Consider the following 24,768-nt stretch of genomic DNA (forward strand, 5'->3'; position numbering starts at 1 on the left):
TTTCCGAAAAAATCGGCTATTTTTGCAGTTTTTGCCCCCTGCAGGCAAAACCGTTGACGATAGGTCAAATCTGAGAGAGTTACTCAGAAATGGCGTTAATAGGGCTATCGAATGCGCTTTTCTGCGGCGCTGTAGCTCTATTGGTTCCCGAGTTATGCGTTGGCTTCTTGGAAATTTTCGATATTCGACCTGGAAATCGGCGAAATTTTGCCTTCAATGACCTCTGGTGACCTGACCTTTGACCTGACCAAAAAATTGACTGAAGTAATTTCGTCATTATTTTTGACGCTCTTTCGAACGCCGCCTTCTGCGTATCGCTACGTGGCTCAGGAGCCGAGTTAGAAGGGGGAGTGTTCAAACCCCCCCCCCCCCCCCAGCAGGGCGTGGAAATCCAGGACCCCCAGCCGGGCGCGGGTTAAGTCAAACCAACATTGGAGCACATTCACATTTAACGAGGTGGTGGGTGCAGTTACGAAGTACTCGCTCCTCACGATATGAGCCGTAAAACTGGAAGCTGCATAGTGCACACAGTTTGTGGAACTTGATCTTTTCTTCCGCTATATGTATGTGGTGTAATACTTATGCTGTGAACACCAACCATCTTCATAGAATGTCCGACTGCGTGGCAGGCTTTACCATGAACACCTGCGTTTGAGAGAATACTTGCACATCTAAGAGGATGACGAAAGTCGCCACGTTGAATTATCGACCCATGTGGTCGTAGCAAGATGACATTATTGAGGTACGGACCAATCTGCCATCTCTGTTTCAAATCCAGAACTGAAAATCTAAAACAAATATCTAACCATATTCTCAGAACAACAACCTGCACAGTGCACCGGCAGCATTCCGCGGACATTTAGCCCAGGTCCGTGTATCCCTGCCCGCCGACCTGTCAGTCTCACCCATCGCGGTCGGCAGTCGGTCAGCCGTCCAGCGACGATCCCACATCATCGGCAACGACTCAGCCCTAGTTCTTCATCCGTCGTGGCGCGCGCGGGTGCGTTGGACCCGGAACTGTTGCTTCTGACGGACAGGTGAGGACAGGTGCCGCTGGTGTGTGGGTGTCACCGCGCGCCGGGCGCCTATATATGGCCCGGGGCGGCAGTCCGACGGCGTCACTCTGCTGCTAGCCTCCATCCGCCGCCCCGAGTGAGCCAAACAGGATGGTGTCAGCGAGCCTGCTCCTCCTCTGCGCCGCGGCGGCCTCGGCAGGTGAGCAAGTGGAGAGGAGCGGGAGAGGTCGGACTAGCTGGGTCACAATAAAAAGGTTAGGGAACATGCAGAGGAACAGAGTAATCTCGGTTGTCTGGAGCATCAAGGCTGACGCGCGTTGGCAGAGGCGACCGAGCGGTTGCATTGATAAGATTACTCAATGCTTTCGTGTATATTTCCACTTATATGCAAGCAGCATTTACATTTACCTGGATTTTAATTGCATGTCTTTAGCGGCATTAGAAGCAAAAAAAGGATCAAATAAGAAATTCATCAACAAATTGCACACAACATTTGTTCTTGTAATGCGTGCGAACTGAAACTTTTTTCCATAATCTTGTACAAAAAAGAATTGATGTGACCGGTAGAGACACTTGCGTTCTCAATTAAAAATGGCTCATATTTAAGGTGGTTCCAAGATATGCAGCCATCAATCTGCCTATCATGAACAGGATTACTTTCTTTTGAATTAATTATCTGGGACTTTGTGGCCGTTTTCACGACGGAACTATCGCGATGGAACCTATTTGATACCTGGAAAGTACCAACCCTTTAAGGCCTTAGGATCCTTACAACTTAAGTCTTTTACCTTCAAAATATTTTTAAAAGTTGTAATCCAGGTGATTTTGGCAATCAAACAAGTCAATTTTCGGTTCTAGTAGCCCACCTTTCGACTATGAGGGATCAAATCAGCCTGGCAACGATACCCGGCTTCTGTTTCACCGGCCCGACGCTGCGCGCGCCCTGGTGGTGACCGGACGCAACAAATCCGCCGCCGCCTTAGCAGTGGCACTGACTTCCGCCGCCTGCTGCGGCTCCAAAGTCAAGCCAGCGCGGAATTGGGAGAGCTCGGTCAGCCATGTGGTGCCCGGGCGCATCAAATCCGCCGCCGCCTTAGCAGTGACATTGACTTCCGCCGTCTGCTGCGGCTCCAAAGCCAAGCCAGCGCGGAATTGGGATAGCTGGGTCACTCGCACTGGCAGCTCAGTATATTTCCTTATCATTGTACTAGCATTATATAGATAGGTATGCTAATTTCATAAATGTGCTTACGCTTTAGGTTTACGTGAGTGGTAAACCCTTAGATAACATAAATTAACCCGCGCCCCACTGGGGGGGGCTATTTATAGCCCCCCTCCCGTTTTTCTGCAATAACTTCCAAACCGCTTGACGTATCGACGCCAAACTTTCCGTACCATCGGCTGCATCAATTTGACACCTTGTGTCGAAATTTTAAGTCCGTAGCTACCATAGGTCGGCCGGAAATGACGTCAGAGTGACGTCATGTTCGGCCGATTTCGACGCAAAACATTGAACCACGGCAATCGCTCCCAAGAGCTCAGTTTTTAAGCTAGATCCAATTTATTTGCATGAGAGGACTCAGAATAGACTGCGCTATCAAACTGCTATCTCGGATTTTCGAAATTTTGAACATTTCGAAAATTTAATATAATAAAATCCAAAATTTATATTTTTACATTTTTTCAAAAAGTTTTTGACTTTTCGAAAAAATCGGAATATATGTGATAGAACGCATTATTATGACTAACTCTAGCAAGTTTTAGCTAAATATCTTCAAAAATGACGAAGTTTTACGCATTATTGCAAAAAATTCACAATTATTCATTTTTCAAATCAATTTTTCAGCACGAATTTGACATCGTACGCCAATATAAGTAGCACCATCGTGTTCTGAGCTCAAACTGCATCCAATAGACACCTTTTTTGCTGAAAAATTTTAACTTCAAAATTTGACCTTTTTTGACCTGAAAGTGACCTGACCTAAGCTAAATTCGACTCAAAATGACCTCGAATGACACAGACGACATCACATTCGAAATCTCTGGCCTAAATGGACCATAAAACATGTGTCACGTGACCGACGCATGATATAATATTTTCGTGACCTGTGATGACCTGACCTTGACCTGAAAATCAAAGTGCAAGTTTTGTACCCTCAGGGTATCTAGAGCATCTGTTCACGAGTGTGTGATCCAAAAATGAGCCTGATCTGACTTGTAAGACGGCGGCCAGAGCCCAAAACGTGAACAAGCCAAAATGCTAATAATTTTTACTTTGACCTGACCTGTGACGTCATCGGTGACCCCGAGGTCAATGAAATTAGGTTTCGCTCGACAGTTTTTCCGGGGCTATCAGACGCCGTTTGAATTTTGACGATCGGCCCAGTAGTTTCGGAGTTAGGAGGGGGGGCTATGAATAGCCCCCCCCCCCCCCCAGTAGGGCGTGTTATACGCAGACCCCAGTGGGGCGCGGGTTAATGTAATATTTAGTAGAAAAACAGCAAAGTAACGGGCCACTTATTCGAAAGGTAACGGGCCACCTACTACAAAGAACTACTAAAATTCCTGAGGCATCAAAGGAAACTACTAAAATTCCTGAGGTATCAAAGGGCCAAACAGGCATCTATTAGGTACCCGCTATTTCGTCGTGAAAACGGTTTGTTTGGATCTGATTTTCTTGGACCCTGTCCCTGGCCTTACACATACAATAATAAGTATACATAAATATAAGTAGCTTTTTTCTAACTAGACATCATGCTCGCTTCGCGCCATGTTAGGCCATGAAAAGATAAAGCATAAGATTTAGGATCGATTGGTGTTTTTCTCATGTCGATCGGTACGGCTAACTAGAATATAAACTACTATTCGCGAAAAAACTTGCTGTACCTGCCAATGTACTGCGGATATACTTGATGCCTGCCAGAGTGCTTGGTACTTGCCAAACTGTACTGAGAACTTGCTAGCCTTGGAGTTTGCTGAAGTACTCGGTTCTTGCCAATGCATGTACCTCGTACTTGCCAAAGTACTTGCTTGGACTTAGTACTTGCTAAATGTGGTACTTTCCAAAGTATTTTGTACACTTTGGGGATCGATTAGTGCTTGTCCCGTGTAAAGCGGAAGCCAAGAAGCTGATATATGCACTGCCAGCGTCTTGTGGCCCAACGCTAACCGGCAGTTTCCGTGTCTGCAGTGCCGCTAAAAGCCACCGTGAGCACCACGTCGCCCTCGACGCCATCCCCGTCGCCGTCCGGGCCTGTGATCGACATCGACTCGAAGCTGGCCTCTGCCGTGGTGACGGGCGGTGGCGCGCAGGTGACCACTTCTGGAGGCACCTCGGGCGCCGCCAGCGTCACCACGACAGTACGCGGACCCGGCTCCGTGTCCACCCTCACCGCAGTCGGACAGGGAGGCATCTCGGGCAGCAGTGCCACGGCCGGAAACAGCGCGTCGCTACAGAAGGGACGCTCCAAAACTGGTACGCAGGGTGGGCCGGGGCGATGGCCGTGGTCATTTGGCAGGGTGTGTTCGGACTTCGGGGTGTCTAATTATTGTTGTAAAGTATAATTTATTTAAATCTGCTGTATCCTTACTTGGTAAAATTCGTGCAAATTTCAAAGATATCGTTCTGTTTCGGCGACAGCCCAAGCAATTTTTAGCATTTCACAAGTCGAACTGATATAGCTGAAAGCGTCTGGTCACGTTTGCCATTTAGTAATGTCACAGTGCGTTCAGAGCTGTCAGCCGCTGCAGCAGCTCAGCATTACCAATGACTTCAGTGGCTGTACTGAAGACTTCCACCTCGTGTCTGTGAAAGAGTCTACTTCCCTCCCTCCGAACCTCTGACTTACGTCAGCGTGCGCTCCACAGTGGTGGAGGCCACCACCGAGGGTACCCAGGTGAAGACCGGCACCCAGGGCAAGGGCATCACCAGTGGAGAGGCCGTCGCCAATCAGAAGGCCGGTGCCGAGGGTGGCGCCCAGCGCGTCGAGGCCGTCAAGTACGTCGAGTCGGACGGCAAGAACCTCTACAAGGTGGAGAAGGTGGACCGGACGGCGGTCAAGTCCGCCAGCGGACACGAGGCCTCCAGCAGGAGGTTCGGCACGTTCAACGTGCTGAACCTGGGATCGACAGCCATCAACAACCCGGGGCTGATCGCACTACCAGGTGAGAACAGGTGTCCGCGCAGCGCTTTTTGTTGCTAAAGACTTTACCATTTGGGGATTCGCTGTCTCACTAGGTAGCCCCGCTTCGTTGTCATTTACTCGTGCTGTTGCTATTTTAATTGTAACAGTTCACTGTCCTGCATGCTGGCCTTGTAGCAGACCAGACGTTGTCAATTACTGAATAAAAATGCACGCGTTCTTGTCCCACCTTTAAAGGGACTATCCCACCTTCTAAAATGTTGTTAAAACCAGTTAAGTTGTGCCCGACTTTATAGATTGGATGACCAGGAACACGGTTCTGGCATTTACTCGAGGGCAGCGCTTTTCGAGGAGCGCTGTGGCCCGAAGGTTTGGACTTTGAATTGTGAAAAACGCCCGCCCGCCGGAAAACGCAAACACCGCAAAACGCGCAAAACGCACGCCCGAAACGCCAACGCAAACGTCGCAAAAAATAAACAAACGCCCGCCCGCCGCAAACCGCAAATAAAAAACGCAAAAACGCCGCAAAGCAATAAAACCGCCCGCCAACCGCAAACAAATTTAACACCGCAAACGACGCAAAAAAAAAGAAGAAAACCGCCCGCATCGCCCGCCCGCCCGCCCGCCCGCCGCCAAAGACAAACACCGCAAAAAACACAAAACGCCCGCCCGCCGCAAAACGTAAACACCGCAAAACGTGTAAAACGCACGCCCGAAAAGCCAACGCAAACGGCAAAAAATCACCCGACCGCCGCAAACCACACAGAAAAAAACGCCGAAACGCCGAAAAAAAATAAAACCGCCCGCACCGCACCGACGCTAACTGCTAACCGAAAACGACTAAAAGTCGCCCGCCAGCCGCCAAACGCAAACACCGCAAATAAGCGCCCGGCCGCAGCAAGATAATAATTTATCAGCGGCTGGCATACCGCTAGGCTGGTCATTTTCACAAATCAAAAAGATATCTGCAAAAATCTCCTAGATGAAAGCGCCCGATTAAAAAACGGATGGCACGTGCGTGTTCCTCGCCCCCAACTTCCTTCAGGTCAATCGTCATTTGGGTCATCTAACGCATTGACGTATCTGCAAAAATCTCCTAGATGAAAGCGCCCGAGTAAAAAACGGATGGCACGTGCGTGTTCCTCGCCCCCAACTTCCTTCAGGTCAATCGTCATTTGGGTCATCTAACGCATTGACGACCGGCTGGGTGGAATGAACATTGCGCCAAGAAACGTAAGTATATTGTCAAAAAGAATCCCCAGAGTGGTGGATCCCAAAAGTTTGAAACTACCACTTTGGCCCACTGGACGACACCTTAAACAGTTGCCGACCGGATGACACCCATTGTTTGGTCACCCACGCCATAGTATGCATCATGGGTGCGCCGAAATGACCAAAAGTCCCAATTTCCGGTGTGCAGGGTCATTTTCAACGGCACGTGGCACGTGGTTCTGGACTTTTCCGGCCACTTTGCGACATACCCATGGGTAGTGCACCGAATGGTGGTTGATCTGCATGTAAGAAAATGGGGGGTCGTTTGGATCGTTTTCGAGCAATCTGCCGTGGAACGCATTTTTTCATTTTCCCCATTGGCTTAACACGGGAATTTTTAAAGTCACGTGGCACGTGCACCAGATGGTCCGCGGAGGGGAGACCCATACCAGAACGTAGATCACCTGGCCCACTAGAAATCCTGAAAAAATCAGAATATTTGGACCAGCCGTTTTCAAGAGCATCAAGTTGTACTGATCTCAGGCAGCTTTTGCCAAATTGTCAGGGAACTCAGATTTGTTTTTCAATAGAAAAACACAATTCTAAAGAATAGTGTTTTAACTATTGACAACAAACCTTCGGTTATTTTTCATTAAACATCTTAGGCTTCCCATACCAGCATCTGCGATGCTGGGCTCCGCATCGCGGGACCGCAGGTTGTTTGAGCAAGCACCTTTGTAAACGCAGCAAAAACGCCCGCCGCCAAACGAGAGGATGAGCCTTGCACGTGCAGACCGGAGTCGGTGTGCTACAAACTGACGTGCACGGCACCCTACTCGCTGATCTATAGCGGTGTGCCAAATTTGAGTGTAATCGGCTCGGCCATTTTCGAGATCTGGAAGCGTCACCCTGCACGTGCGCACGTGCAAGCTGTGTCCAATTGCATTGTGCATGGGACCCTATTCGCCGGTCTCTAGCGGTGTACCAAATTCGAGCTCAATCGGCCCAGCCGTTTTCAAGATCTTGAAACGACCCCTCCACGTGCGCACGTGCAGTTGCATCTCAACCGTGACACATGGAATTACATACTAACTGACTTGTGCACGGCACCCTACTGATCGATCTCTAGATGTTTGCCGAATTTGAGTGCAATCGGTCCAGCCGTTCTTGAGATCTGGAAGCGTCACCCTGCACGTGCGCACGTGCAAGATGGGTCCAAACTGACTTGCGCACGGCACCCTACTAATCGGTCTCTAGCGGTGTACCAAATTTGAACTCAATCGGCCCGGCCGTTCTCGAGATCTGGAAGCGTCACCCTGCACGTGCGCACGTGCAAGCTGTGTCCAATTGCATTGTGCATGGGACCCTATTCGCCGGTCTCTAGCGGTGTACCAAATTCGAGCTCAATCGGCCCAGCCGTTTTCAAGATCTTGAAACGACCCCTCCACGTGCGCACGTGCAGTTGCATCTCAACCGTGACACATGGAATTACATACTAACTGACTTGTGCACGGCACCCTACTGATCGATCTCTAGATGTTTGCCGAATTTGAGTGCAATCGGTCCAGTCGTTCTTGAGATCTGGAAGCGTCACCCTGCACGTGCGCACGTGCAAGATGGGTCCAAACTGACTTGCGCACGGCACCCTACTAATCGGTCTCTAGCGGTGTACCAAATTTGAACTCAATCGGCCCGGCCGTTCTCGAGATCTGGAAGCGTCACCCTGCACGTGCGCACGTGCAGTTGCACCCCAATCGTGGCACATGGAAATACATACTAAATGACTGCAACCTACTGATCGGTATCAAGCGTTATGCCAAATTTGAACACAATCGGTCCAGCCGTTCTCGAGATCTGGAAGCGTCGCCCTGCACGTGCGCACGTGCAGTTGCACCCCTACCAAGACACATGGAAATGCATCGCCTGGAAAGTGTCTACCTCCATGCCAAGTTTTAGCGCAATCGGCCCAGTAATTACCGCGAGCTATTGCGCTTATTACAAAACAGGCACCTCTTGGCTTTGCACGTGGAACGTGCGTTAGGGGTCACCCATATGCATCGAGAGTAGCACACTATGTGAAAGAAGGGAAAAAGCTACCCCACACAAAAACCGCACGTGTATCAGCCCAGTGGTTGCCGAGATATAAGTCGTACAAAAACGTCCCCACGGCGGCCGGCCGCTATTTAGCAGTAAAATCGTGTCGCATCCTTCTATGGGAGGTATTCCCGTCACCTGTTCGTATACTGTCTGAGCAAAGGCCATACGTTACGGTCCAAATTCCATAGTGAGGCGGACATACGAATTTACGAGAGTTTAGCGACGAAATGATTCACTTAATTGTTAAGTAATCGGTATCATTAGGTAGACCATAAATTTTATCTAGCATCTCACCGTAGATGCAGTAAAAAGTGCTTTACTTTTCAATGTATATAAAGACTTGCTCAGCTCAATCAGTTTACTCTGTATTGGCTCAAGCCGTATCATGCGAACGCAATACAAACTAGAGCACCGACAGCGCAGCGCTCCCCAACTCACTGCTCGCCCAGTCCACCCGGGCCGCCGCCACGACGGCCCCCCGCAAGTAGGCATCCCGCACTGCACCGACAGCCGCGGGCGACCAGCTGACCGGCCAGCTGACCGGCCAGCAGCCGGCGGGCGGCAAGCCGCGGATGGCCGACCCGCCGGCGCGGCGAGGGAGGGGAGGGACGCAGCTGAAAGACCCGACTACATATATATCAAAGAAACATTATATGTAATCATCGATGACGCGACATAAATCTGCTTTATTGGGTTTAGCGGTGTAGTCTGTGATGCCATCACAATGAAAATAGCCTAGTTTTGTAGAGCATCAAATTCTGATTCCATAACGACTCTCGCTAGTCCATTTTCAATTGTAAATAAGCCTTTTATTGCGATGCAAAGTCCCGAAATGGTGCCGACGGCGGCCGGTCCCCGATGGTACCATACCATAGATCCGGTAAACAGGTTCGTTCACATTCCCGCCGCTATGCGGGCGGCGGCGGCGCCACCTGTCCTCGTGTCCGCCTGACACCGTAACGATATAGGTCTGAGCTCAAATCTCGGTAATGTCGTGCTTTTTTACTATATTTCTCAAAAACGGCACCACGTGCAATAAAGTTGTATATATCATTGGAAAGAGCATCAAAAGTTGTATAACCTATCAACTTTTCACTTAAATATATCTCAACTGTAAAAAGTTATTAAGCAGCAAAGACGCTCCCATTCACTTTCCATGTTAAAATTTTTCATTTTTAAACGAGCCTAAAAAGAACAAACGAATTTGCACAGCTTAAAGAAGCATAACAACATGTTCTATGGTCTTTTCTCAACAAGTCCTGAAAGTTTAAACAAAATCGTATCATATAATTTTGTACAATGAGCGAATGAAAAAGTCTCTGCAAAAACGCCCATTGACTTAACATGGGGAGCGAAAAAAGTTCAACTTTGACCTCGTGCAAAGACACGTTACGAAGTTCTGAGGGGTATACGGCGCACACTAGCGTGTACCCAAACGTGTTTGCCATAAAATGCTGGGAAGAAAACCACCTCTTCCTTGGCTCGTTTTCCGGCCATTGGCGATCGCGCAAAAAGTGTCCAAAACCCCGTTGACTTAACATGGGGAAAATGGAATGGCACGTGCCACGTGCCACGAGGTTTTAAGCGAGTAGCGACCGGTGCCATCAGGTAGATCGCCTGCGGGAGCCCATACCCTGAAATTTTTACGAAGATTGACCGATTCGTCTAGGCCCCGGTCAAGATGTCTCGATTCGCGGCCAGACTTGCAAAACATAGCCCGGAGACGGACCGCTCCGGTTGTTTTTCAATAGAAAAACACAATTCTAACGAATAGTGTTTGTCTTTTCAAACAACCTGCGGTTACCGGTCAAGATGTCTCGATTCGCGGCCAGACTTGCAAAACATAGCCCGGAGACGGACCGCTCCGGTTGTTTTTCAATAGAAAAACACAATTCTAACGAATAGTGTTTGTCTTTTCAAACAACCTGCGGTTACCAGCATCTGCGATGCTGGGCTCCGCATCGCGGGACCGCAGGTTGTTTGAGCAAGCACCTCTGTAACGTCGCAAAAGCGCCCGCCGCCAAACGAGAGGATGAGCCTTGCACGTGCAGACCGGAATGGGTGTGCTACGAAATGACGTGCACTGCACTCTGCTAACCGGTCTCTAGCGGTGTGCCAAATTTGAGTGCAATCGACCCGGCCGTTTTCGAGATCTGGAAGCGACACCCTGCACGTGCGCACGTGCAAAATGGTCCCATCTGACTTTTGCACGGCACCCTATTCGCCGGTCTCTAGCGGTGTACCAAATTTGAGCTCAATCGGCCCGGCCGTTCTCGAGATCTGAAAGTGTCACCCTGCACGTGCGCACGTGCAGCTGCATCCCAACCGTGACCCATGAAAATACATACTAACTGACTTGCGCACGGCACCCTACTGATCGGTCTCTGAAGGTGTGCCAAATTTGAATGCAATCGGCCCGGCCGTTCCTGAGATCTGGAAGCGTCACCCTGCACGTGCGCACGTGCAACCTGGGACCCAACTGATCTGTGCAAGGCACCCTACTACGCGGTCTCTGACGGTGTGCCAAATTTGAACTCAATCGGCCCGGCCGGTCACGAGATCTGGAAGCGTCACCCTGCACGTGCGCACGTGCAGCGGCACCCCTACCGTGGCACATGAAAATGGATCGCCTGGTAGGTGACTACCTGCATGCCAAGTTTCAGCGCAATTGGCCCAGTAATTACCGAGTTATTGCACTTATTACAAAACTGACACCTGTCCGTATTACACGTGTCACGTGCAGTAGGGGTCACTCGCATGCATCGTCCATAGTAAAATACTTCTAAGAAGGGTATACGCTACCCCACACAAAAAACCGCAAGTGTATTGGTCCAGTGGCTGCGGAGATATAAGTCGTACAAAAACGTCCCCACGGCGGCCGGCTGCTAATGTTTAGTAGTAAATCGCATCCTTCAATGGGAGGTATCCCTGTCACCTGTTCGTATACTGTCTGAGCCAAGACCATATATAGGTCTGAGCTCAAATCTCGGTAAAGTCGTGCTTTTTTACCAAATTCCTCAAAAACGGCACAACGTGCAATAACTTTCTATATATCATTGGAAAGAGCATCAAAAGTTGTATAACCTATCAACTTTTCACTTAAATATATCTCAACTGTAAAAAGTTATTAAGCAGCAAAGACGCTCCCATTGACTTTCCATGTTAAAATTTTTCATTTTTAAACGAGCCTAAAAAGAACAAACGAATTTGCACAGCTTAAAGAAGCATAACAACATGTTCTATGGTCTTTTCACAACAAGTCCTGGAAGTTTAAACAAAATCGTATCATATAATTTTGTACAATGAGCGAATGAAAAAGTCTTTGCAAAAACGCCCATTGACTTAACATGGGGAGCGAAAAAAGTTCAACTTTGACCTCGTGCAAAGACACGTTACGAAGTTCTGAGGGGTATACGGCGCACACTAGCGTGTACCCAAACGTGATTGCCATAAAATGCTGGGAAGAAAACCACCTCTTCCTTGGCTCGTTTTCCCGCCATTGGCGATCGCGCAAAAAGTGTCCAAAACCCCGTTGACTTAACATGGGGAAAATGGAATCGCACGTGCCACGTGCCACGAGGTTTTAAGCGAGTAGCGACCGGTGCCATCAGGTAGATCGCCTGCGGGAGCCCATACCCTGAAATTTTTACGAAGATTGAGGGATTCGTTTAGGAGAGGCTCAACTTGTCTCGATTCGCGGCCAGACTTGCAAAACATAGCCCGGAGACGGACCGCTCCGGTTGTTTTTCAATAGAAAAACACAATTCTAACGAATAGTGTTTGTCTTTTCAAACAACCTGCGGTTACCAGCATCTGCGATGCTGGGCTCCGCATCGCGGGACCGCAGGTTGTTTGAGCAAGCACCTTTGTAAACGCAGCAAAAACGCCCGCCGCCTAACGAGAGGACGAGCCTTGCACGTGCAGACCGGAGTGGGTGTGCTACGAACCGACGTGCACGACACTCTACTAACCGCTATCATCGTGCTTACCTTGCTAAGGCGCGTCGAATGATATACTTTTTGTTTGGGTTAGGTCAACCTAAGGTATTGACCTTGGGTCAATGGCAGGTCAGAGCCCCTCAGGTCATGAGGTTGGTCGAAGGAGGTCATATCGCATATCATTTGATTCGGCAGGTCCTTCAGAGTCCATTTGTAGCTTTTTTGACTCTCTAGCTCAATTTTAGCAGGAGTTATTGACAGAAAACTCCTATGACTATAGTGACGTCATAAATGACGTTACGCAATGTCAACAATTAAAAATAGAACATTGGACCATGCAAGGAATGCATGAAATCACGATTCCATGCGCTTGAGATAGTTTTAGATCATTGCCAGCGCCAAAATACCATTTTCCATATTTCCCCATTGACTTATAATAGTGAGGTCACATGACCGACCTGACCTCATGTGACTTTTAGAAAATACGAGTTATACAAGTTGGACATCCTGGGAGGCTCAGGCTACTACGTACTGTAAGTTTCATCTTTCTGTGAAAGTTCCTCTGGTACTGTGGGCGGTGCGAAGTTGCGACCTCTGAGGACAGTGCAGAGGTTCACTTATGACGTCATAGGTCAGTGACCTTACCTAATCAGAAAATGTGGTCGGTGTCAAAAGATCCGGCTTGAATCATGGGTCAGGTATGCTAAGTTTCAGCACTTTGTCGCCGGCGTGTCCCGAGCTATCACGAAAAACCCTATGGGAAGAGACGGGTGCTTCCCCTCTGCCGGCGAGGGTTAAAACCCGCGCGGGGCTGGGGTCTCCAGCCGAACGCGCGGGGCTGGGGGGGGGGGGGTAAATTTTACCCCCTGTTATCTCCCAAACTAATGGTCCGATTTGGAAAATTCAAACGCCAATCGAAAGCTCTCATCACGAACTACTAAAAACATGTACTTAATTTAAAGTTTGAGGTCAAGGTCAAGGTCAGGTCAAGGGTACAAATTGCAAGTTTCTACAGTATCGGCCTTGCACCGTAGTTGCCGAAGAATGGAGTCATGGACTGAGACTGATCGCCCAAAACGTGTTCTTAGGCTACCAAGACAATATTCGTTGCATACAATATCATTCAGAGGTCAAGGTCAAGGTCAGGTCAGGTCAGGTCAGGTCACCAAAAAACAAAATATAGAAAAGGGCATGTGCGACACATGTTTTATGGGTCATTTTACTCATAGAATTCAATAGGCACACTCAATAAGTGATATGGACCACCTCTGGATGAATTTCAGGTCGAGGTCAGGTCAAGGTCAGGTCAAGTGAGGTCAAATTTTGAAGTTGGTTGTTAAGGCCTAAAAAGGTGTCTATCTGATGCAGTTTTTCACGGCGAATCGAATGGTGCTATTTTAGTTTCCGTACGAGGTCTAGAACTTCCAAAAAAGTAATTTTTCAAAAATGTTGTTTGTCGTGACGTCATAAAATCTTGAATAACTCCCACATTTTTGAACCGATTCTTCTAAAATTTGGTATGTAGGTGCACATAGACCACTTCTCTGACATATATTCCGGTTTTTTCGATAGACTTAAAATTTTGGATTTTATAATGATTTTCCCAAAAAATTCAGTTTTTTGAAAAAATTTAGGCCAAAATCCAAAATTTTCAAAAAACCGAGATAGCCATTTGATAGACAAAGTAAAATTACGTATAACCTTTTTTGTTACGTCTTGATTCCTTTAAAAATGAAGATGTTAGCGGCGTTTGAACTTTTGCCGTTTTTGAGGCGAAAATGGCGAACATGACGTCACTAAAACGTCAATTTCTCAAAAATTTTCCGACAGATTTCGCTCAAATTTTCAGGGAACGTGTCAAATTGATGTAAGAACAGGTACTGAAAGTTTGGCGGCGCTGCGCGCCGCCGTTTTTGAGATATCGCAAAAATTCGCGAGGGGGGGTAAAATTTATCCCCCCAGCCCCGCGCGGGTTAATCAATATTGACGCAATGGTGACGTCACGGTCGCCGTCGACGTCACCATTCGAATCAGAGTCATTGACTTGTGCGGAATATCAAGTTTAATATTGATGCTTCAACGGATCTGTATATCAGCCGAAAACACCTTACATTCCTTTTTACTCGCTAGATGGCAGAAGCGTCAAACGCCTGAATGTATACTGTGCCGCAATGCCGACTCTATTGTATATAACCGCCTAAATGAATGGCGGAGTAATGGGGGGTCCGGGAAAACCACTATCTTTTTAGAACTGATGACTCGCACGAAACTGAAGCTTTTGAGGACGATTACCGATTGTGGTAAATGCGTCTGGCATTTTAGCCAAACATTCCGTTTTACTCGCTAGATGACGCAGAAGTGTCAAACGCCTGAAAGCATGCTGCGCCGCAGTGCCACCTCTTCCGTATGTAGCCGCATGAATGAAGATTTAAGCGCAATTGGCGCAGCCGTTGTCGCCGGTGGGCGGTGTGTGCCTACAGTCTACATAGAGGTCCAACCATGCCGCTGAAATTGATCTATCATACAAAGCTTTATAACAATGCGCGTAGTCATTTACTTAACCCGCGCGGGGCTGGGGGGGGGTAAATTTTACCCCCCCTCGCGAATTTTTGCGATATCTCAAAAACGGCGGCGCGCAGCGCCGCCAAACTTTCAGTACCTTTTCTTACATCAATTTGACACGTTCCCTGAAAATTTGAGCGAAATCCGTCGGAAAATTTTTGAGAAATTGACGTTTTAGTGACGTCATGTTCGTCATTTTCGCCTCAAAAACGGCAAAAGTTCAAACGCCGCTAACATCTTCATTTTTAAAGGAATCAAGACGTAACAAAAAAGGTTATACGTAATTTTACTTTGTCTATCAAATGGCTATCTCGGTTTTTTGAAAATTTTGGATTTTGGCCTAAATTTTTTCAAAAAACTGACTTTTTTGGGAAAATCATTATAAAATCCAAAATTTTGAGTCTATCGAAAAAACCGGAATATATGTCAGAGAAGTGGTATATGTGCACCTACATGCCAAATTTTAGAAGAATCGGTTCAAAAATGTGGGAGTTATTCAAAATTTTATGACGTCACGACACACAAAATTTTTGAAAAATGACTTTTTTGGAAGTTCTAGACCTCGTACGGAAACAAAAATAGCACCATTCGATTCGCCGTGAAAAACTGCATCAGATAGACACCTTTTTAGGCCTTAACAACCAACTTCAAAATTTGACCTCACTTGACCTGACCTTGACCTGACCTCGACCTGAAATTCATCCAGAGGTGGTCCATATCACTTATTGAGTGTGCCTATTGAATTCTATGAGTAAAATGACCCATAAAACATGTGTCGCACATGCCCTTTTCTATATTTTGTTTTTTGGTGACCTGACCTGACCTGACCTGACCTTGACCTTGACCTCTGAATGATATTGTATGCAACGAATATTGTCTTGGTAGCCTAAGAACACGTTTTGGGCGATCAGTCTCAGTCCATGACTCCATTCTTCGGCAACTACGGTGCAAGGCCGATACTGTAGAAACTTGCAATTTGTACCCTTGACCTGACCTTGACCTTGACCTCAAACTTAAAATTAAGTACATGTTTTTAGTAGTTCGTGATGAGAGCTTTCGATTGGCGTTTGAATTTTCCAAATCGGACCGTTAGTTCGGGAGATAACAGGGGGGTAAAATTTACCCCCCCCCAGCCCCGCGCGTTCGGCTGGAGACCCCAGCCCCGCGCGGGTTAACCCGCGCCCTGCTGGGGGTCCTGGATTTCCACGCCCTGCTGGGGGGGGGGGGTGTTTGAACACCCCCCCTTCTAACTCGGCTCCTGGGCCACGTAGCGATACGCGGAAGGCGGCGTTCGAAAGAGCGTCAAAAATAATGAGGAAATCACTTCGGTCAATTTTTTGGTCAGGTCAAAGGTCAGGTCACCAGAGGTCATTGAAGGCAAAATTTCGCCGATTTTCAGGTCGAATGTCGACAATTTCCAAGAAGCCAACGCATAACTCGGGAACCAATAGAGCTACAGCGCCGCGGAAAAGCGCATTCGATAGCCCTATTAACGCCCTTTCTGAGTAATTCTCTCAGATTTGACCTAACGTCAACGGTTTTGCCTGCAGGGGGCAAAAACTGCAAAAATAGCCGATTTTTTCGGAAACAGTTTTTCTGCAATAAGTTTTGACCCAAGCCTTGTACGAGCTTACTTTTACCGGCATCGTGTTCCTCTCGTCAAGACGCATCGAATGAACTATAATTTGACCTTGAAAGGTCAACTTGAAAATTTGACCTCAGGTCAAGGTCATGACCTGACCGGAAAGGGTCATGTTGCATATCAGTCGATCCGTATCGTCGAGCTGAACACATCTAAGGCGTTTTCATCGCTTTAGCATGCCTCTATCAAAAGTTATTTGCGAAAAACTGTCAGATACCATTCGTGACCTAAGATGACCTCAGGGCATAAATAGGGGTCACGGACACCATTTTCATGTTCAGTGTGTCTAAGCCACTTGTAATTCAGTGTTTGGGAGTGTTTATAATGTCTTTCGTCCAAAAGAGGCGCATTTCAATTTTCTCCCATTGACTTATAATGGGGAGGTCGCAAAATTGACCTGACCTTAGGTCATCGATATCAAAATTCTGAGATATACATTTTGTACATGCTATTGCTCTTAGCAATCGCTGAAAGTTTCAAAGCGATCGGTCACTAGGTGTAGCTATGACAGACATTGAAACTTTTTATGAGGTGAGGTCACTTGAAGTGACCTAGTGACCTGACCTTGAATGACCTTGGTCTGAAATTTTCACAACATGTGTAGAATTGATGTATGATAAGGTGTACCAAAAACGGCGGCGCTCCGCGCCGCCGTTTTTGAGATATTCGCGAAAAACCACAAGGGGGGGTGTTCAAACACCCCCCAGCAGGGCGCGGGTTAACAAACGCAAGAAAACTGATAGGTGTGGCTAAAAACGCCCCCACCCCACTTAGGCGGAGGTTAAAGTGTTTTGGTAGCAAACTCAACGAGTGTTTCCTGGTCAAGTCTTCTACAGCAATCACAAACACATTTCGATTCGCGGCCAACCATGCAAAACATAGCCCGGTGAAGGACTGCTCTGGTTGTTTTTTTTTCAATAGAAAAACACAATTCTAACGAATAGTGTTTGTCTAATGAAGAAACGACCTGCGGTAACCCGCCGCCAAACGAGAGGATGAGCCTGGCACGTGCAGACCGGAGTGGGTGTGCTACTAGCTGACGAACATGACACTCTACTAACCACTCTAGCGGTGTGCAAAATTTGAGTGCAATCGGCCCAGCCGTTTTCGAGATCTTGAAGCGGCACCCTTCACGTGCGCACGTGCAAGTTGGGTCCCAATTGTGTTGTGCACGGCACCCTAGTTGCCGGTCTCTAGCGGTGTACCGAATTTAAGCTCAATCGGCCCAGCCGTTTTCAAGATCTGGAAGCGACCCCTACACGTGCGCACGTGCAGTTGCACCCCAACCGTGACACATGAATATACATACTAACTGACTTGTGCACAGCACCCTACTAACCGGTCTCTAAAGGTGTGCCGAATTTGAGCACAGTCGGTCCAGCCGATCTTGAGATCTGGAAGCGTCACCCTGCACGTGCGCACGTGCAGGATGGGTCCTATCTGACTCGCGCACGGCACCCTACTAATCAGTCTCTAGCGGTGTACCAAATTTGAGCTCAATCGGCCCGGCCGTTCTCGAGATCTGGAAGCGTCACCCTGCACGTGCGCACGTGCAGTTGCACCCCAACCGTAGCACATGGAAACGCATGGTTCGGTGTGTGCCTACAACCTTGTTAAGTTTCAGCGCAATCAGCCTAGCACTTACCGTGTTATTGTCATAACAACAAAAGTGACACCTCTCCGTTTTACACGTGTCACGTGCAGTGGGGGTCACCCGCATGCATCGTGCATAGTAAACTGCTTGTAAGAAGGGTATACCCTACCCCACACAAAAAACCGCAAGTGAATCAGTCCAGTGGTTGCTGAGATATAACTCCTGCAAAAACGTCCCCACGGCGGCCGGCTGCTAATTTTTAAATCGCATCCTTCAATTAGAGGTATCCCCGTCACCTGTTCGTATACTGTCTGAGCCAAGACCATATATAGGTGTGAGCTCAAATCTCGGTAATGTCGTGTTTTTATACTAAATTTCTCAAAAACGGCACAACGTGCAATAACGCTCTATATATCATTGGAAAGAGCATCAAAAGTTGTATATCCTATCAACTTTTCACTTGAATATGTCTTCAAGGTACAAAGTTATTAAGCACCAAAGACGCTCCCATTGACTTTCCAGGTTAAAATTTTTCAATTTTAAACGAGCATAAAAAGAGCAAACGAATTCTGACAGCTTAACGAAGCATAACAACATGTTCTATGGTCGTTTCTCAACAGGTCCTGAAAGTTTAAACAAAATCGTATCATATAATTTTGTACAATGAGCGAATGAAAATGTCTCTGCAAAAACGCCCATTGACTTAACATGGGGAGCGAAAAAAGTTCAACTTCAAACTCGTGCATCTCAAGTTAACGAATTCTGACGGGTATACGGCGCACACGGGCGTGTACCTGAACGTGTCGGTCATAAAATGGTGTGCAGCAAACCATACCTTGTTCCGCGATTTTTTCCGCTATTCGCGATCGCGCAAAAAGTGTCCAAAACCCCGTTGACTTAACATGGGGAAAATGGAATCGCACGTGCCACGTGCCACGAGGTTTTAAGCGAGTAGCGAACGGTGCCATAAGGTAGATCGCCTGCGGGAGCCCATACCCTGAACTTTTTACGAAGATTGTACATTTCGTCTAGGCCCCGCTCAAGTTGCCCCAATTCGCGGCCAGACTTGCAAAACATAGCCCGGAGAACGACCGCTCCGGTTGTTTTTCAATAGAAAAACACAATTCTAACGAATAGTGTTTGTCTTTTCAAACAACCTGCGGTTATTCCAAACACAAACTTTCAAATATGTGACGTCACAGCCCAAAATTACCTCCTTCCCCAGGCCACATTACCAGCATCTGCGATGCTGGGCTCCGCATCGCGGGACCGCAGGTTGTTTGAGCAAGCACCTCTGAAAACGCAGCAAAAACGCCCGCCACCAAACGAGAGAACGAGCATTGCAAGTGCAGACCGGAGTGTGGGAGCTACAAACTGACGTGCACGGCACCCTATTCGCCGTTCTATAGCGGTGTGCCAAATTTGAGTGCAATCAGCCCGGCCATTTTGAGATCTGGAAGCGTCACCCTGCACGTGCGCACGTGCAAGCTGTGTCCAATTGACTTGTGCATGGGACCCTATTCGCCGGTCTCTAGCGGTGTACCAAATTTGAGCTCAATCGGCCCCGCTGTTTTCAAGATCTTGAAACGACCCCTACACGTGCGCACGTGCAGTTGCATCTCAACCGTGACACATGGAAATACATACCTACTAACTGACTTGTGCACGGCACCCTACTGATCGGTCTCTAGATGTGTGCCGAATTTGAGTGCAATCGGTCAAGCCGTTCTTGAGATCTGGAAGCGTCACCCTGCACGTGCGCACGTGCAGGATGGGTAGTAACTGACTTGCGCACGGCACCCTACTAACCGGTCTCTAGCGGTGTACTAAATTTGAACTCAATCGGCCCGGCCGTTCTCGAGATCTGGAAGCGTCACCCTGCACGTGCGCACGTGCAACCTGGGGCCCAGCTGACCTGTGCAAGGCACCCTACTACGCGATCTCTAGCGGTGTGCCAAATCTGAGCACAATCGGCCCGGCCGTTCTCGAGATCTGGAAGCGTCACCCTGCACGTGCGCACGTGCAGTTGCACCCGAATCGTAGCACATGGAAATACGTACTAAATGATTGTAACCTACTGATCGGTATCAAGCGTTATGCCAAATTTGAACACAATCGGTCCAGCCGTTCGTGACATCTGGAAGCGTCAGTCTGCACGTGCGCACGTGCGTAACGGATCCCATCTGACTTGTGCACGGCACCCTACTAACCAACCTCTAATGGTGTGCCAAGTTTGACTACAATCGGTCCAGCCGTTCTCGAGATCTGGAATCGTCACCCTGCACGTGCGCACGTGCATTTGCACCCCTACCAAGACACATGGAAATGCATCGCGTGAAAAGTGTCTACCTCCATGCCAAGGTTTAGCGCAATCGGCCCAGTAATTACCGGGCTATTGCGCTTATTACAAAACAGGCACCTCTTGGCTTTGCACGTGGAACGTGCGTTAGGGGTCACCCATATGCATCGAGAGTACACTATGTGAAAGAAGGGAAAAAGCTACCCCACACAAAAAACCGCAAGTGAATCAGCCCAGTGGTTGCCGAGACATAAGTCGTACAAAAACGTTCCCACGGCGGCCCGCCGCTATTTAGCAGAAAAATCGTGTCGCATCCTTTTATGGGAGGTATCCCCGTCACCTGTTCGTATACTGTCTGAGCAAAGGCCATATGGGTGTGAGCTCAAATCTCGGTAATGTCGTGTTTTTTTACTAAATTTCTCAAAAACGGCACAACGTGCAATAACGCTCTATATATCATTGGAAAGAGCATCAAAAGTTGTATATCCTATCAACTTTTCACTTAAATATATCTTCAACGTACAAAGTTATTAAGCACCAAAGACGCTCCCATTGACTTTCCAGGTTAAAAATTTTCAATTTTAAACGAGCATAAAAAGAGCAAACGAATTCTGACAGCTTAACGAAGCATAACAACATGTTCTATGGTCGTTTCTCAACAGGTCCTGAAAGTTTAAACAAAATCGTATCATACAATTTTGTACAATGAGCGAATGAAAATGTCTCTGCAAAAACGCCCATTGACTTAACATGGGGAGCGAAAAAAGTTCAACTTCAAACTCGTGCATCTCAAGTTAACGAATTCTGACGGGTATACGGCGCACACGGGCGTGTACCTGAACGTGTCGGTCATAAAATGGTGTGCAGCAAACCATACCTTGTTCCGCGATTTTTTCCGCTATTCGCGATCGCGCAAAAAGTGTCCAAAACCCCGTTGACTTAACATCGGGAAAATGGAATCGCACGTGCCACGTGCCACGAGGTTTTAAGCGAGTAGCGACCGGTGCCATCAGGTAGATCGCCTGCGGGAGCCCATACCCTGAAATTTTTACGAAGATTGAGCGATTCGTTTAGGCCCCGGTCAAGTTGTACTGATTCGCTGCCAGACTTGCAAAACATAGCCCGGAGAACGACCGCTCCGGTTGTTTTTCAATAGAAAAACACAATTCTAACGAATAGTGTTTGTCTTTTCAAACAACCTGCGGTTACTGTCATAAAGCTGATACTCTGTAGGCACCACAACAAAGTTAAGACCAAGTTTTAAGCGATTTTTCAACGAACAAACCCATTTAAATCAGAATGACTAAACGAGGTGACGTCACACTAACGGTCGCTCCATGTTGAAGATAGGGCCTTGTACAAGGCCCATTTTCAAATGAAGGGAACGAATTTCTTCAACACCAAGAGGCCGCGGGGGTTGCAACCTAGATATATAGTGGTTTCTGAACCTCGCCGCAAACTTGGCTATCTCAACTCAAACCCCATGTTAAAGGTGGGATAGTCCCTTTAATGTTCACATGCGTTCATTCAATATGCCTAAAGTCTCGTTTATATGTATTCCGGAATTTCGGCATAGCTTTGATCACATGGCATGGCTTCCCTTTCTTTCGCAGCGCAAGCACCTTCTTCCGAGCCGGAGCCGGAGCCGACGCCTGTATACTGGAACCCGAAGAACCCCCAGCCGGAGCCGGAGCCCCAGCCGGAGCCTCATCCAGAGCCTGAGCCTGAGCCTCACCCGAAGCCGACGAAGCCAGTTGCCCCGCAGCCCAAGAAGGAGCTCTCCTCCGAGTCGAAGGCGAAGCAGGCCGGCAAGACGACTGGCCTGGGCGCCGTGAGCTCGACTGGCGCCACCCAGGGCGCTGCCCAGTCGCAGACGTCGGTGGAGACGCCCAACGGCAGCGCAAAACAGGCGGCCGTCGTCAACTCCGGCGTCGGCCTCACCGGCGTCTCCTCGGGCACCGGCCTGTTCAACCAGAAGGCGCACGGAAAGACAGGTAATGGGCAGGACAGGTGCGGAACAGAGAGGAATTAAAGGGCAGTACCGCCAAACGTTTTTAGCAAGAATCTGCTTTCGCACTGGCTTGTGACGTTTAAGTAGTGAGATTTGGTGGCGGGTTTCCATGAGATTGAAAGCCAGTCCACCATGTGACCAGACATGGGACTTTTCACTTCACCTGTTCTTCATCCTAGTGCGTTGCTGTCCTCTTGATCGAAAGAAGAGTTCATGAAACGGGCTAACGTTCCATGCCACCTTGATGAGCAAAAGACACCTCATAAAGTAGAGGATTAACATTCAACCGCTGTCAGCTACCTTATTACAGCCTCACAAAGTTAACGCCTCTGTTCTCCGACCATTGACCGTTCCTTTGCCTGTTCTCGGCAGCGGTGACCCGCACCGGCGAGAGTATCGACGTCACGTCCATCTCGTCCGGCCTGGGTGAGACTGACGGCGCCGCCGGATCCATCCAGAGCGTGGCCACCAACGGCGGCTTCACCGCAGTCGACACGCTCAACCTGAATCTGCCCGGCCTCGACCTGGGCAGCAAGGCCAAGGCCAGCGGCACCTCGTCCAGCGGCCACAAGGCCTCCAGCTCCGGACCGGGCCGCTTCATCACCAGCAACGAGGTCGGCACCGAGATCAAGCTGACGACGCCCGAACTGGACCTGGAGACCATCCACGTGCCGCTGCCCGCACCCACCACGAAGCCGCCCAAGGTGAAGCGGGGCAAGTGGTGATTGGTTCGCTCGTGAGCCGGGTGGCCGTTCACCGGTATCGGGTCGCGGTCGGCCCGAATCTCTGGACTCAGTGCGGTCGCCGCCGGTCGTCGGCCGATAGTTGGATAGACGATGGTGCCGGCCGGGGGACAGAGGGATGGACGCCCGGGATCGGGCGAATCTCCGGTCCCGGGCCCAGATCAGGCTGGTTATGGACACCGGAGGACCGAATAGTGTGTACGATAGCTGTGCTGAATATACAGAATGAATGGAACCTGCCAGTGCCTTCCGTTCTTTCTCATGCGCTATTTGTATGCTAATGTTGCGCTGCCGTTTTTCATGGTTGTCAACGTGTTTTATATTGCATTGCACAATCACCCAACCGACGGAAATAAACAACAGTGTAGATCATCATATAGAACAGGATTGGTTGAATGAACTACATACACAAATCCGATATATCGTTTGTAAATATGTTCAGTTATTTACGAATGACGCTTTCATGCATAAACATAAACAAATTGCAATTCAAAATGGTGGAAATTACAATGTGCGAAAACTCTCAGACTTGATAGCATACGACGTAGGCAAGCATACCTACTGCAAAAAAAGAACTGCATTTATCTGACGAAAACAATGATATTGATCAATGCATGTTTTGAATAAAAAGTGGAGAAGAAGTTGGCAAGCACAAAAACAGCATTGGGACGACTGGATGAAACATTTTCAATAACCAGTGCCTGTTTAATGTTTATATATATAATCCTTTAGGCAAACGCGCCGAAAACCCCAAACAGCATTAGTAAGATATTCATGAACATTTCATCATTCGTTTTCGACTGTCAGTTCTGCGACACGTGACATATGGTTGGCCCATGACAGCACGATCCTTGACCTCTAGGCTGAGTGACGTGACACCGTCACGACGCCCACGCCGTGACGCCCACAGCGTGACGCCCACAACGTGACGCCTACGTCGCGACCTCGTGACGCTGTCATCAAGCGGGTGTCATTGCGGTGTCATCTGATGTGACCGGCAGGCTGGCTGTCACGTGTCAGGTGACCTTAGCCTGTAGGTCACACAGCTCAGTCTCACAGGTCACGTGATCACTGGCTAGTGTCTTGACGTCATGTCATCGTGGTCATTCAACATCAAATGCTTAGGAGCTGAATACGCGATAGTTTATTTGTCTGAGCATCACGTGGTCAAGGCCTAGATTCTACAAACATATGTTGCAGTGCAAGAGTCGTGATGCCTATGAGTTTCTGGATGACAAGCCTGTAGCAGTCTGAATAGCACATTTTTCTTTTCTAAGGCGTGGAATCGGAAAGGACAGCTTTTAGGCATTTACTCACATTTACTTGCATTCTCTTCGATTTATCGCGTTAATTATGCATCAAATATTGAGCCAGCGTCATGGTATAGGAAAATACGTTATCTTCAGATTTTTATGAACCACCTTTTTGGCACTATTGCTTATGACATATCCCTTAGTTAGCCTGACATTGCGTGTTAGTCTTCGCACTTTTAGGGAATATCCCCCTAGGGCA

The 24,768-nt window shown here is 48.3% G+C and overlaps 1 protein-coding gene across 1 annotated transcript; it reads left to right on the forward strand.

The window, feature by feature from the left end:
* The first annotated feature begins 832 nt into the window (after positions 1–832).
* On the forward strand, positions 833–23,628 carry LOC122379711 (uncharacterized outer membrane protein YpjA-like). Its single transcript, XM_043362114.1, has 5 exons — positions 833–1,215; positions 4,207–4,491; positions 4,884–5,180; positions 22,116–22,496; positions 22,886–23,628. Exons 1-5 carry the CDS (start codon positions 1,167–1,169, stop codon positions 23,236–23,238), a joined length of 1,365 nt encoding a protein of 454 aa, XP_043218049.1. The 5' UTR covers positions 833–1,166; the 3' UTR covers positions 23,239–23,628.
* Positions 23,629–24,768: the final 1,140 nt, after the last annotated feature.

This window comes from Amphibalanus amphitrite, unplaced genomic scaffold (assembly GCF_019059575.1).
Source record: "Amphibalanus amphitrite isolate SeventyFive unplaced genomic scaffold, NRLGWU_Aamphi_draft 000083F_arrow, whole genome shotgun sequence".
Classification (NCBI taxonomy): domain Eukaryota; kingdom Metazoa; phylum Arthropoda; class Thecostraca; order Balanomorpha; family Balanidae; genus Amphibalanus; species Amphibalanus amphitrite.

Excerpts from the sequence above, each read along its gene's own strand:
- LOC122379711 (XM_043362114.1), top strand. The coding sequence starts at position 1,167 with ATGGTGTCAGCGAGCCTGCTCCTCCTCTGCGCCGCGGCGGCCTCGGCA. Across the intron at positions 1,216-4,206 it reads CGCCGCGGCGGCCTCGGCAG|TGCCGCTAAAAGCCACCGTG; the intron begins GTGAGCAAGTGG and ends CCGTGTCTGCAG. Across the intron at positions 5,181-22,115 it reads GGGGCTGATCGCACTACCAG|CGCAAGCACCTTCTTCCGAG; the intron begins GTGAGAACAGGT and ends TTTCTTTCGCAG.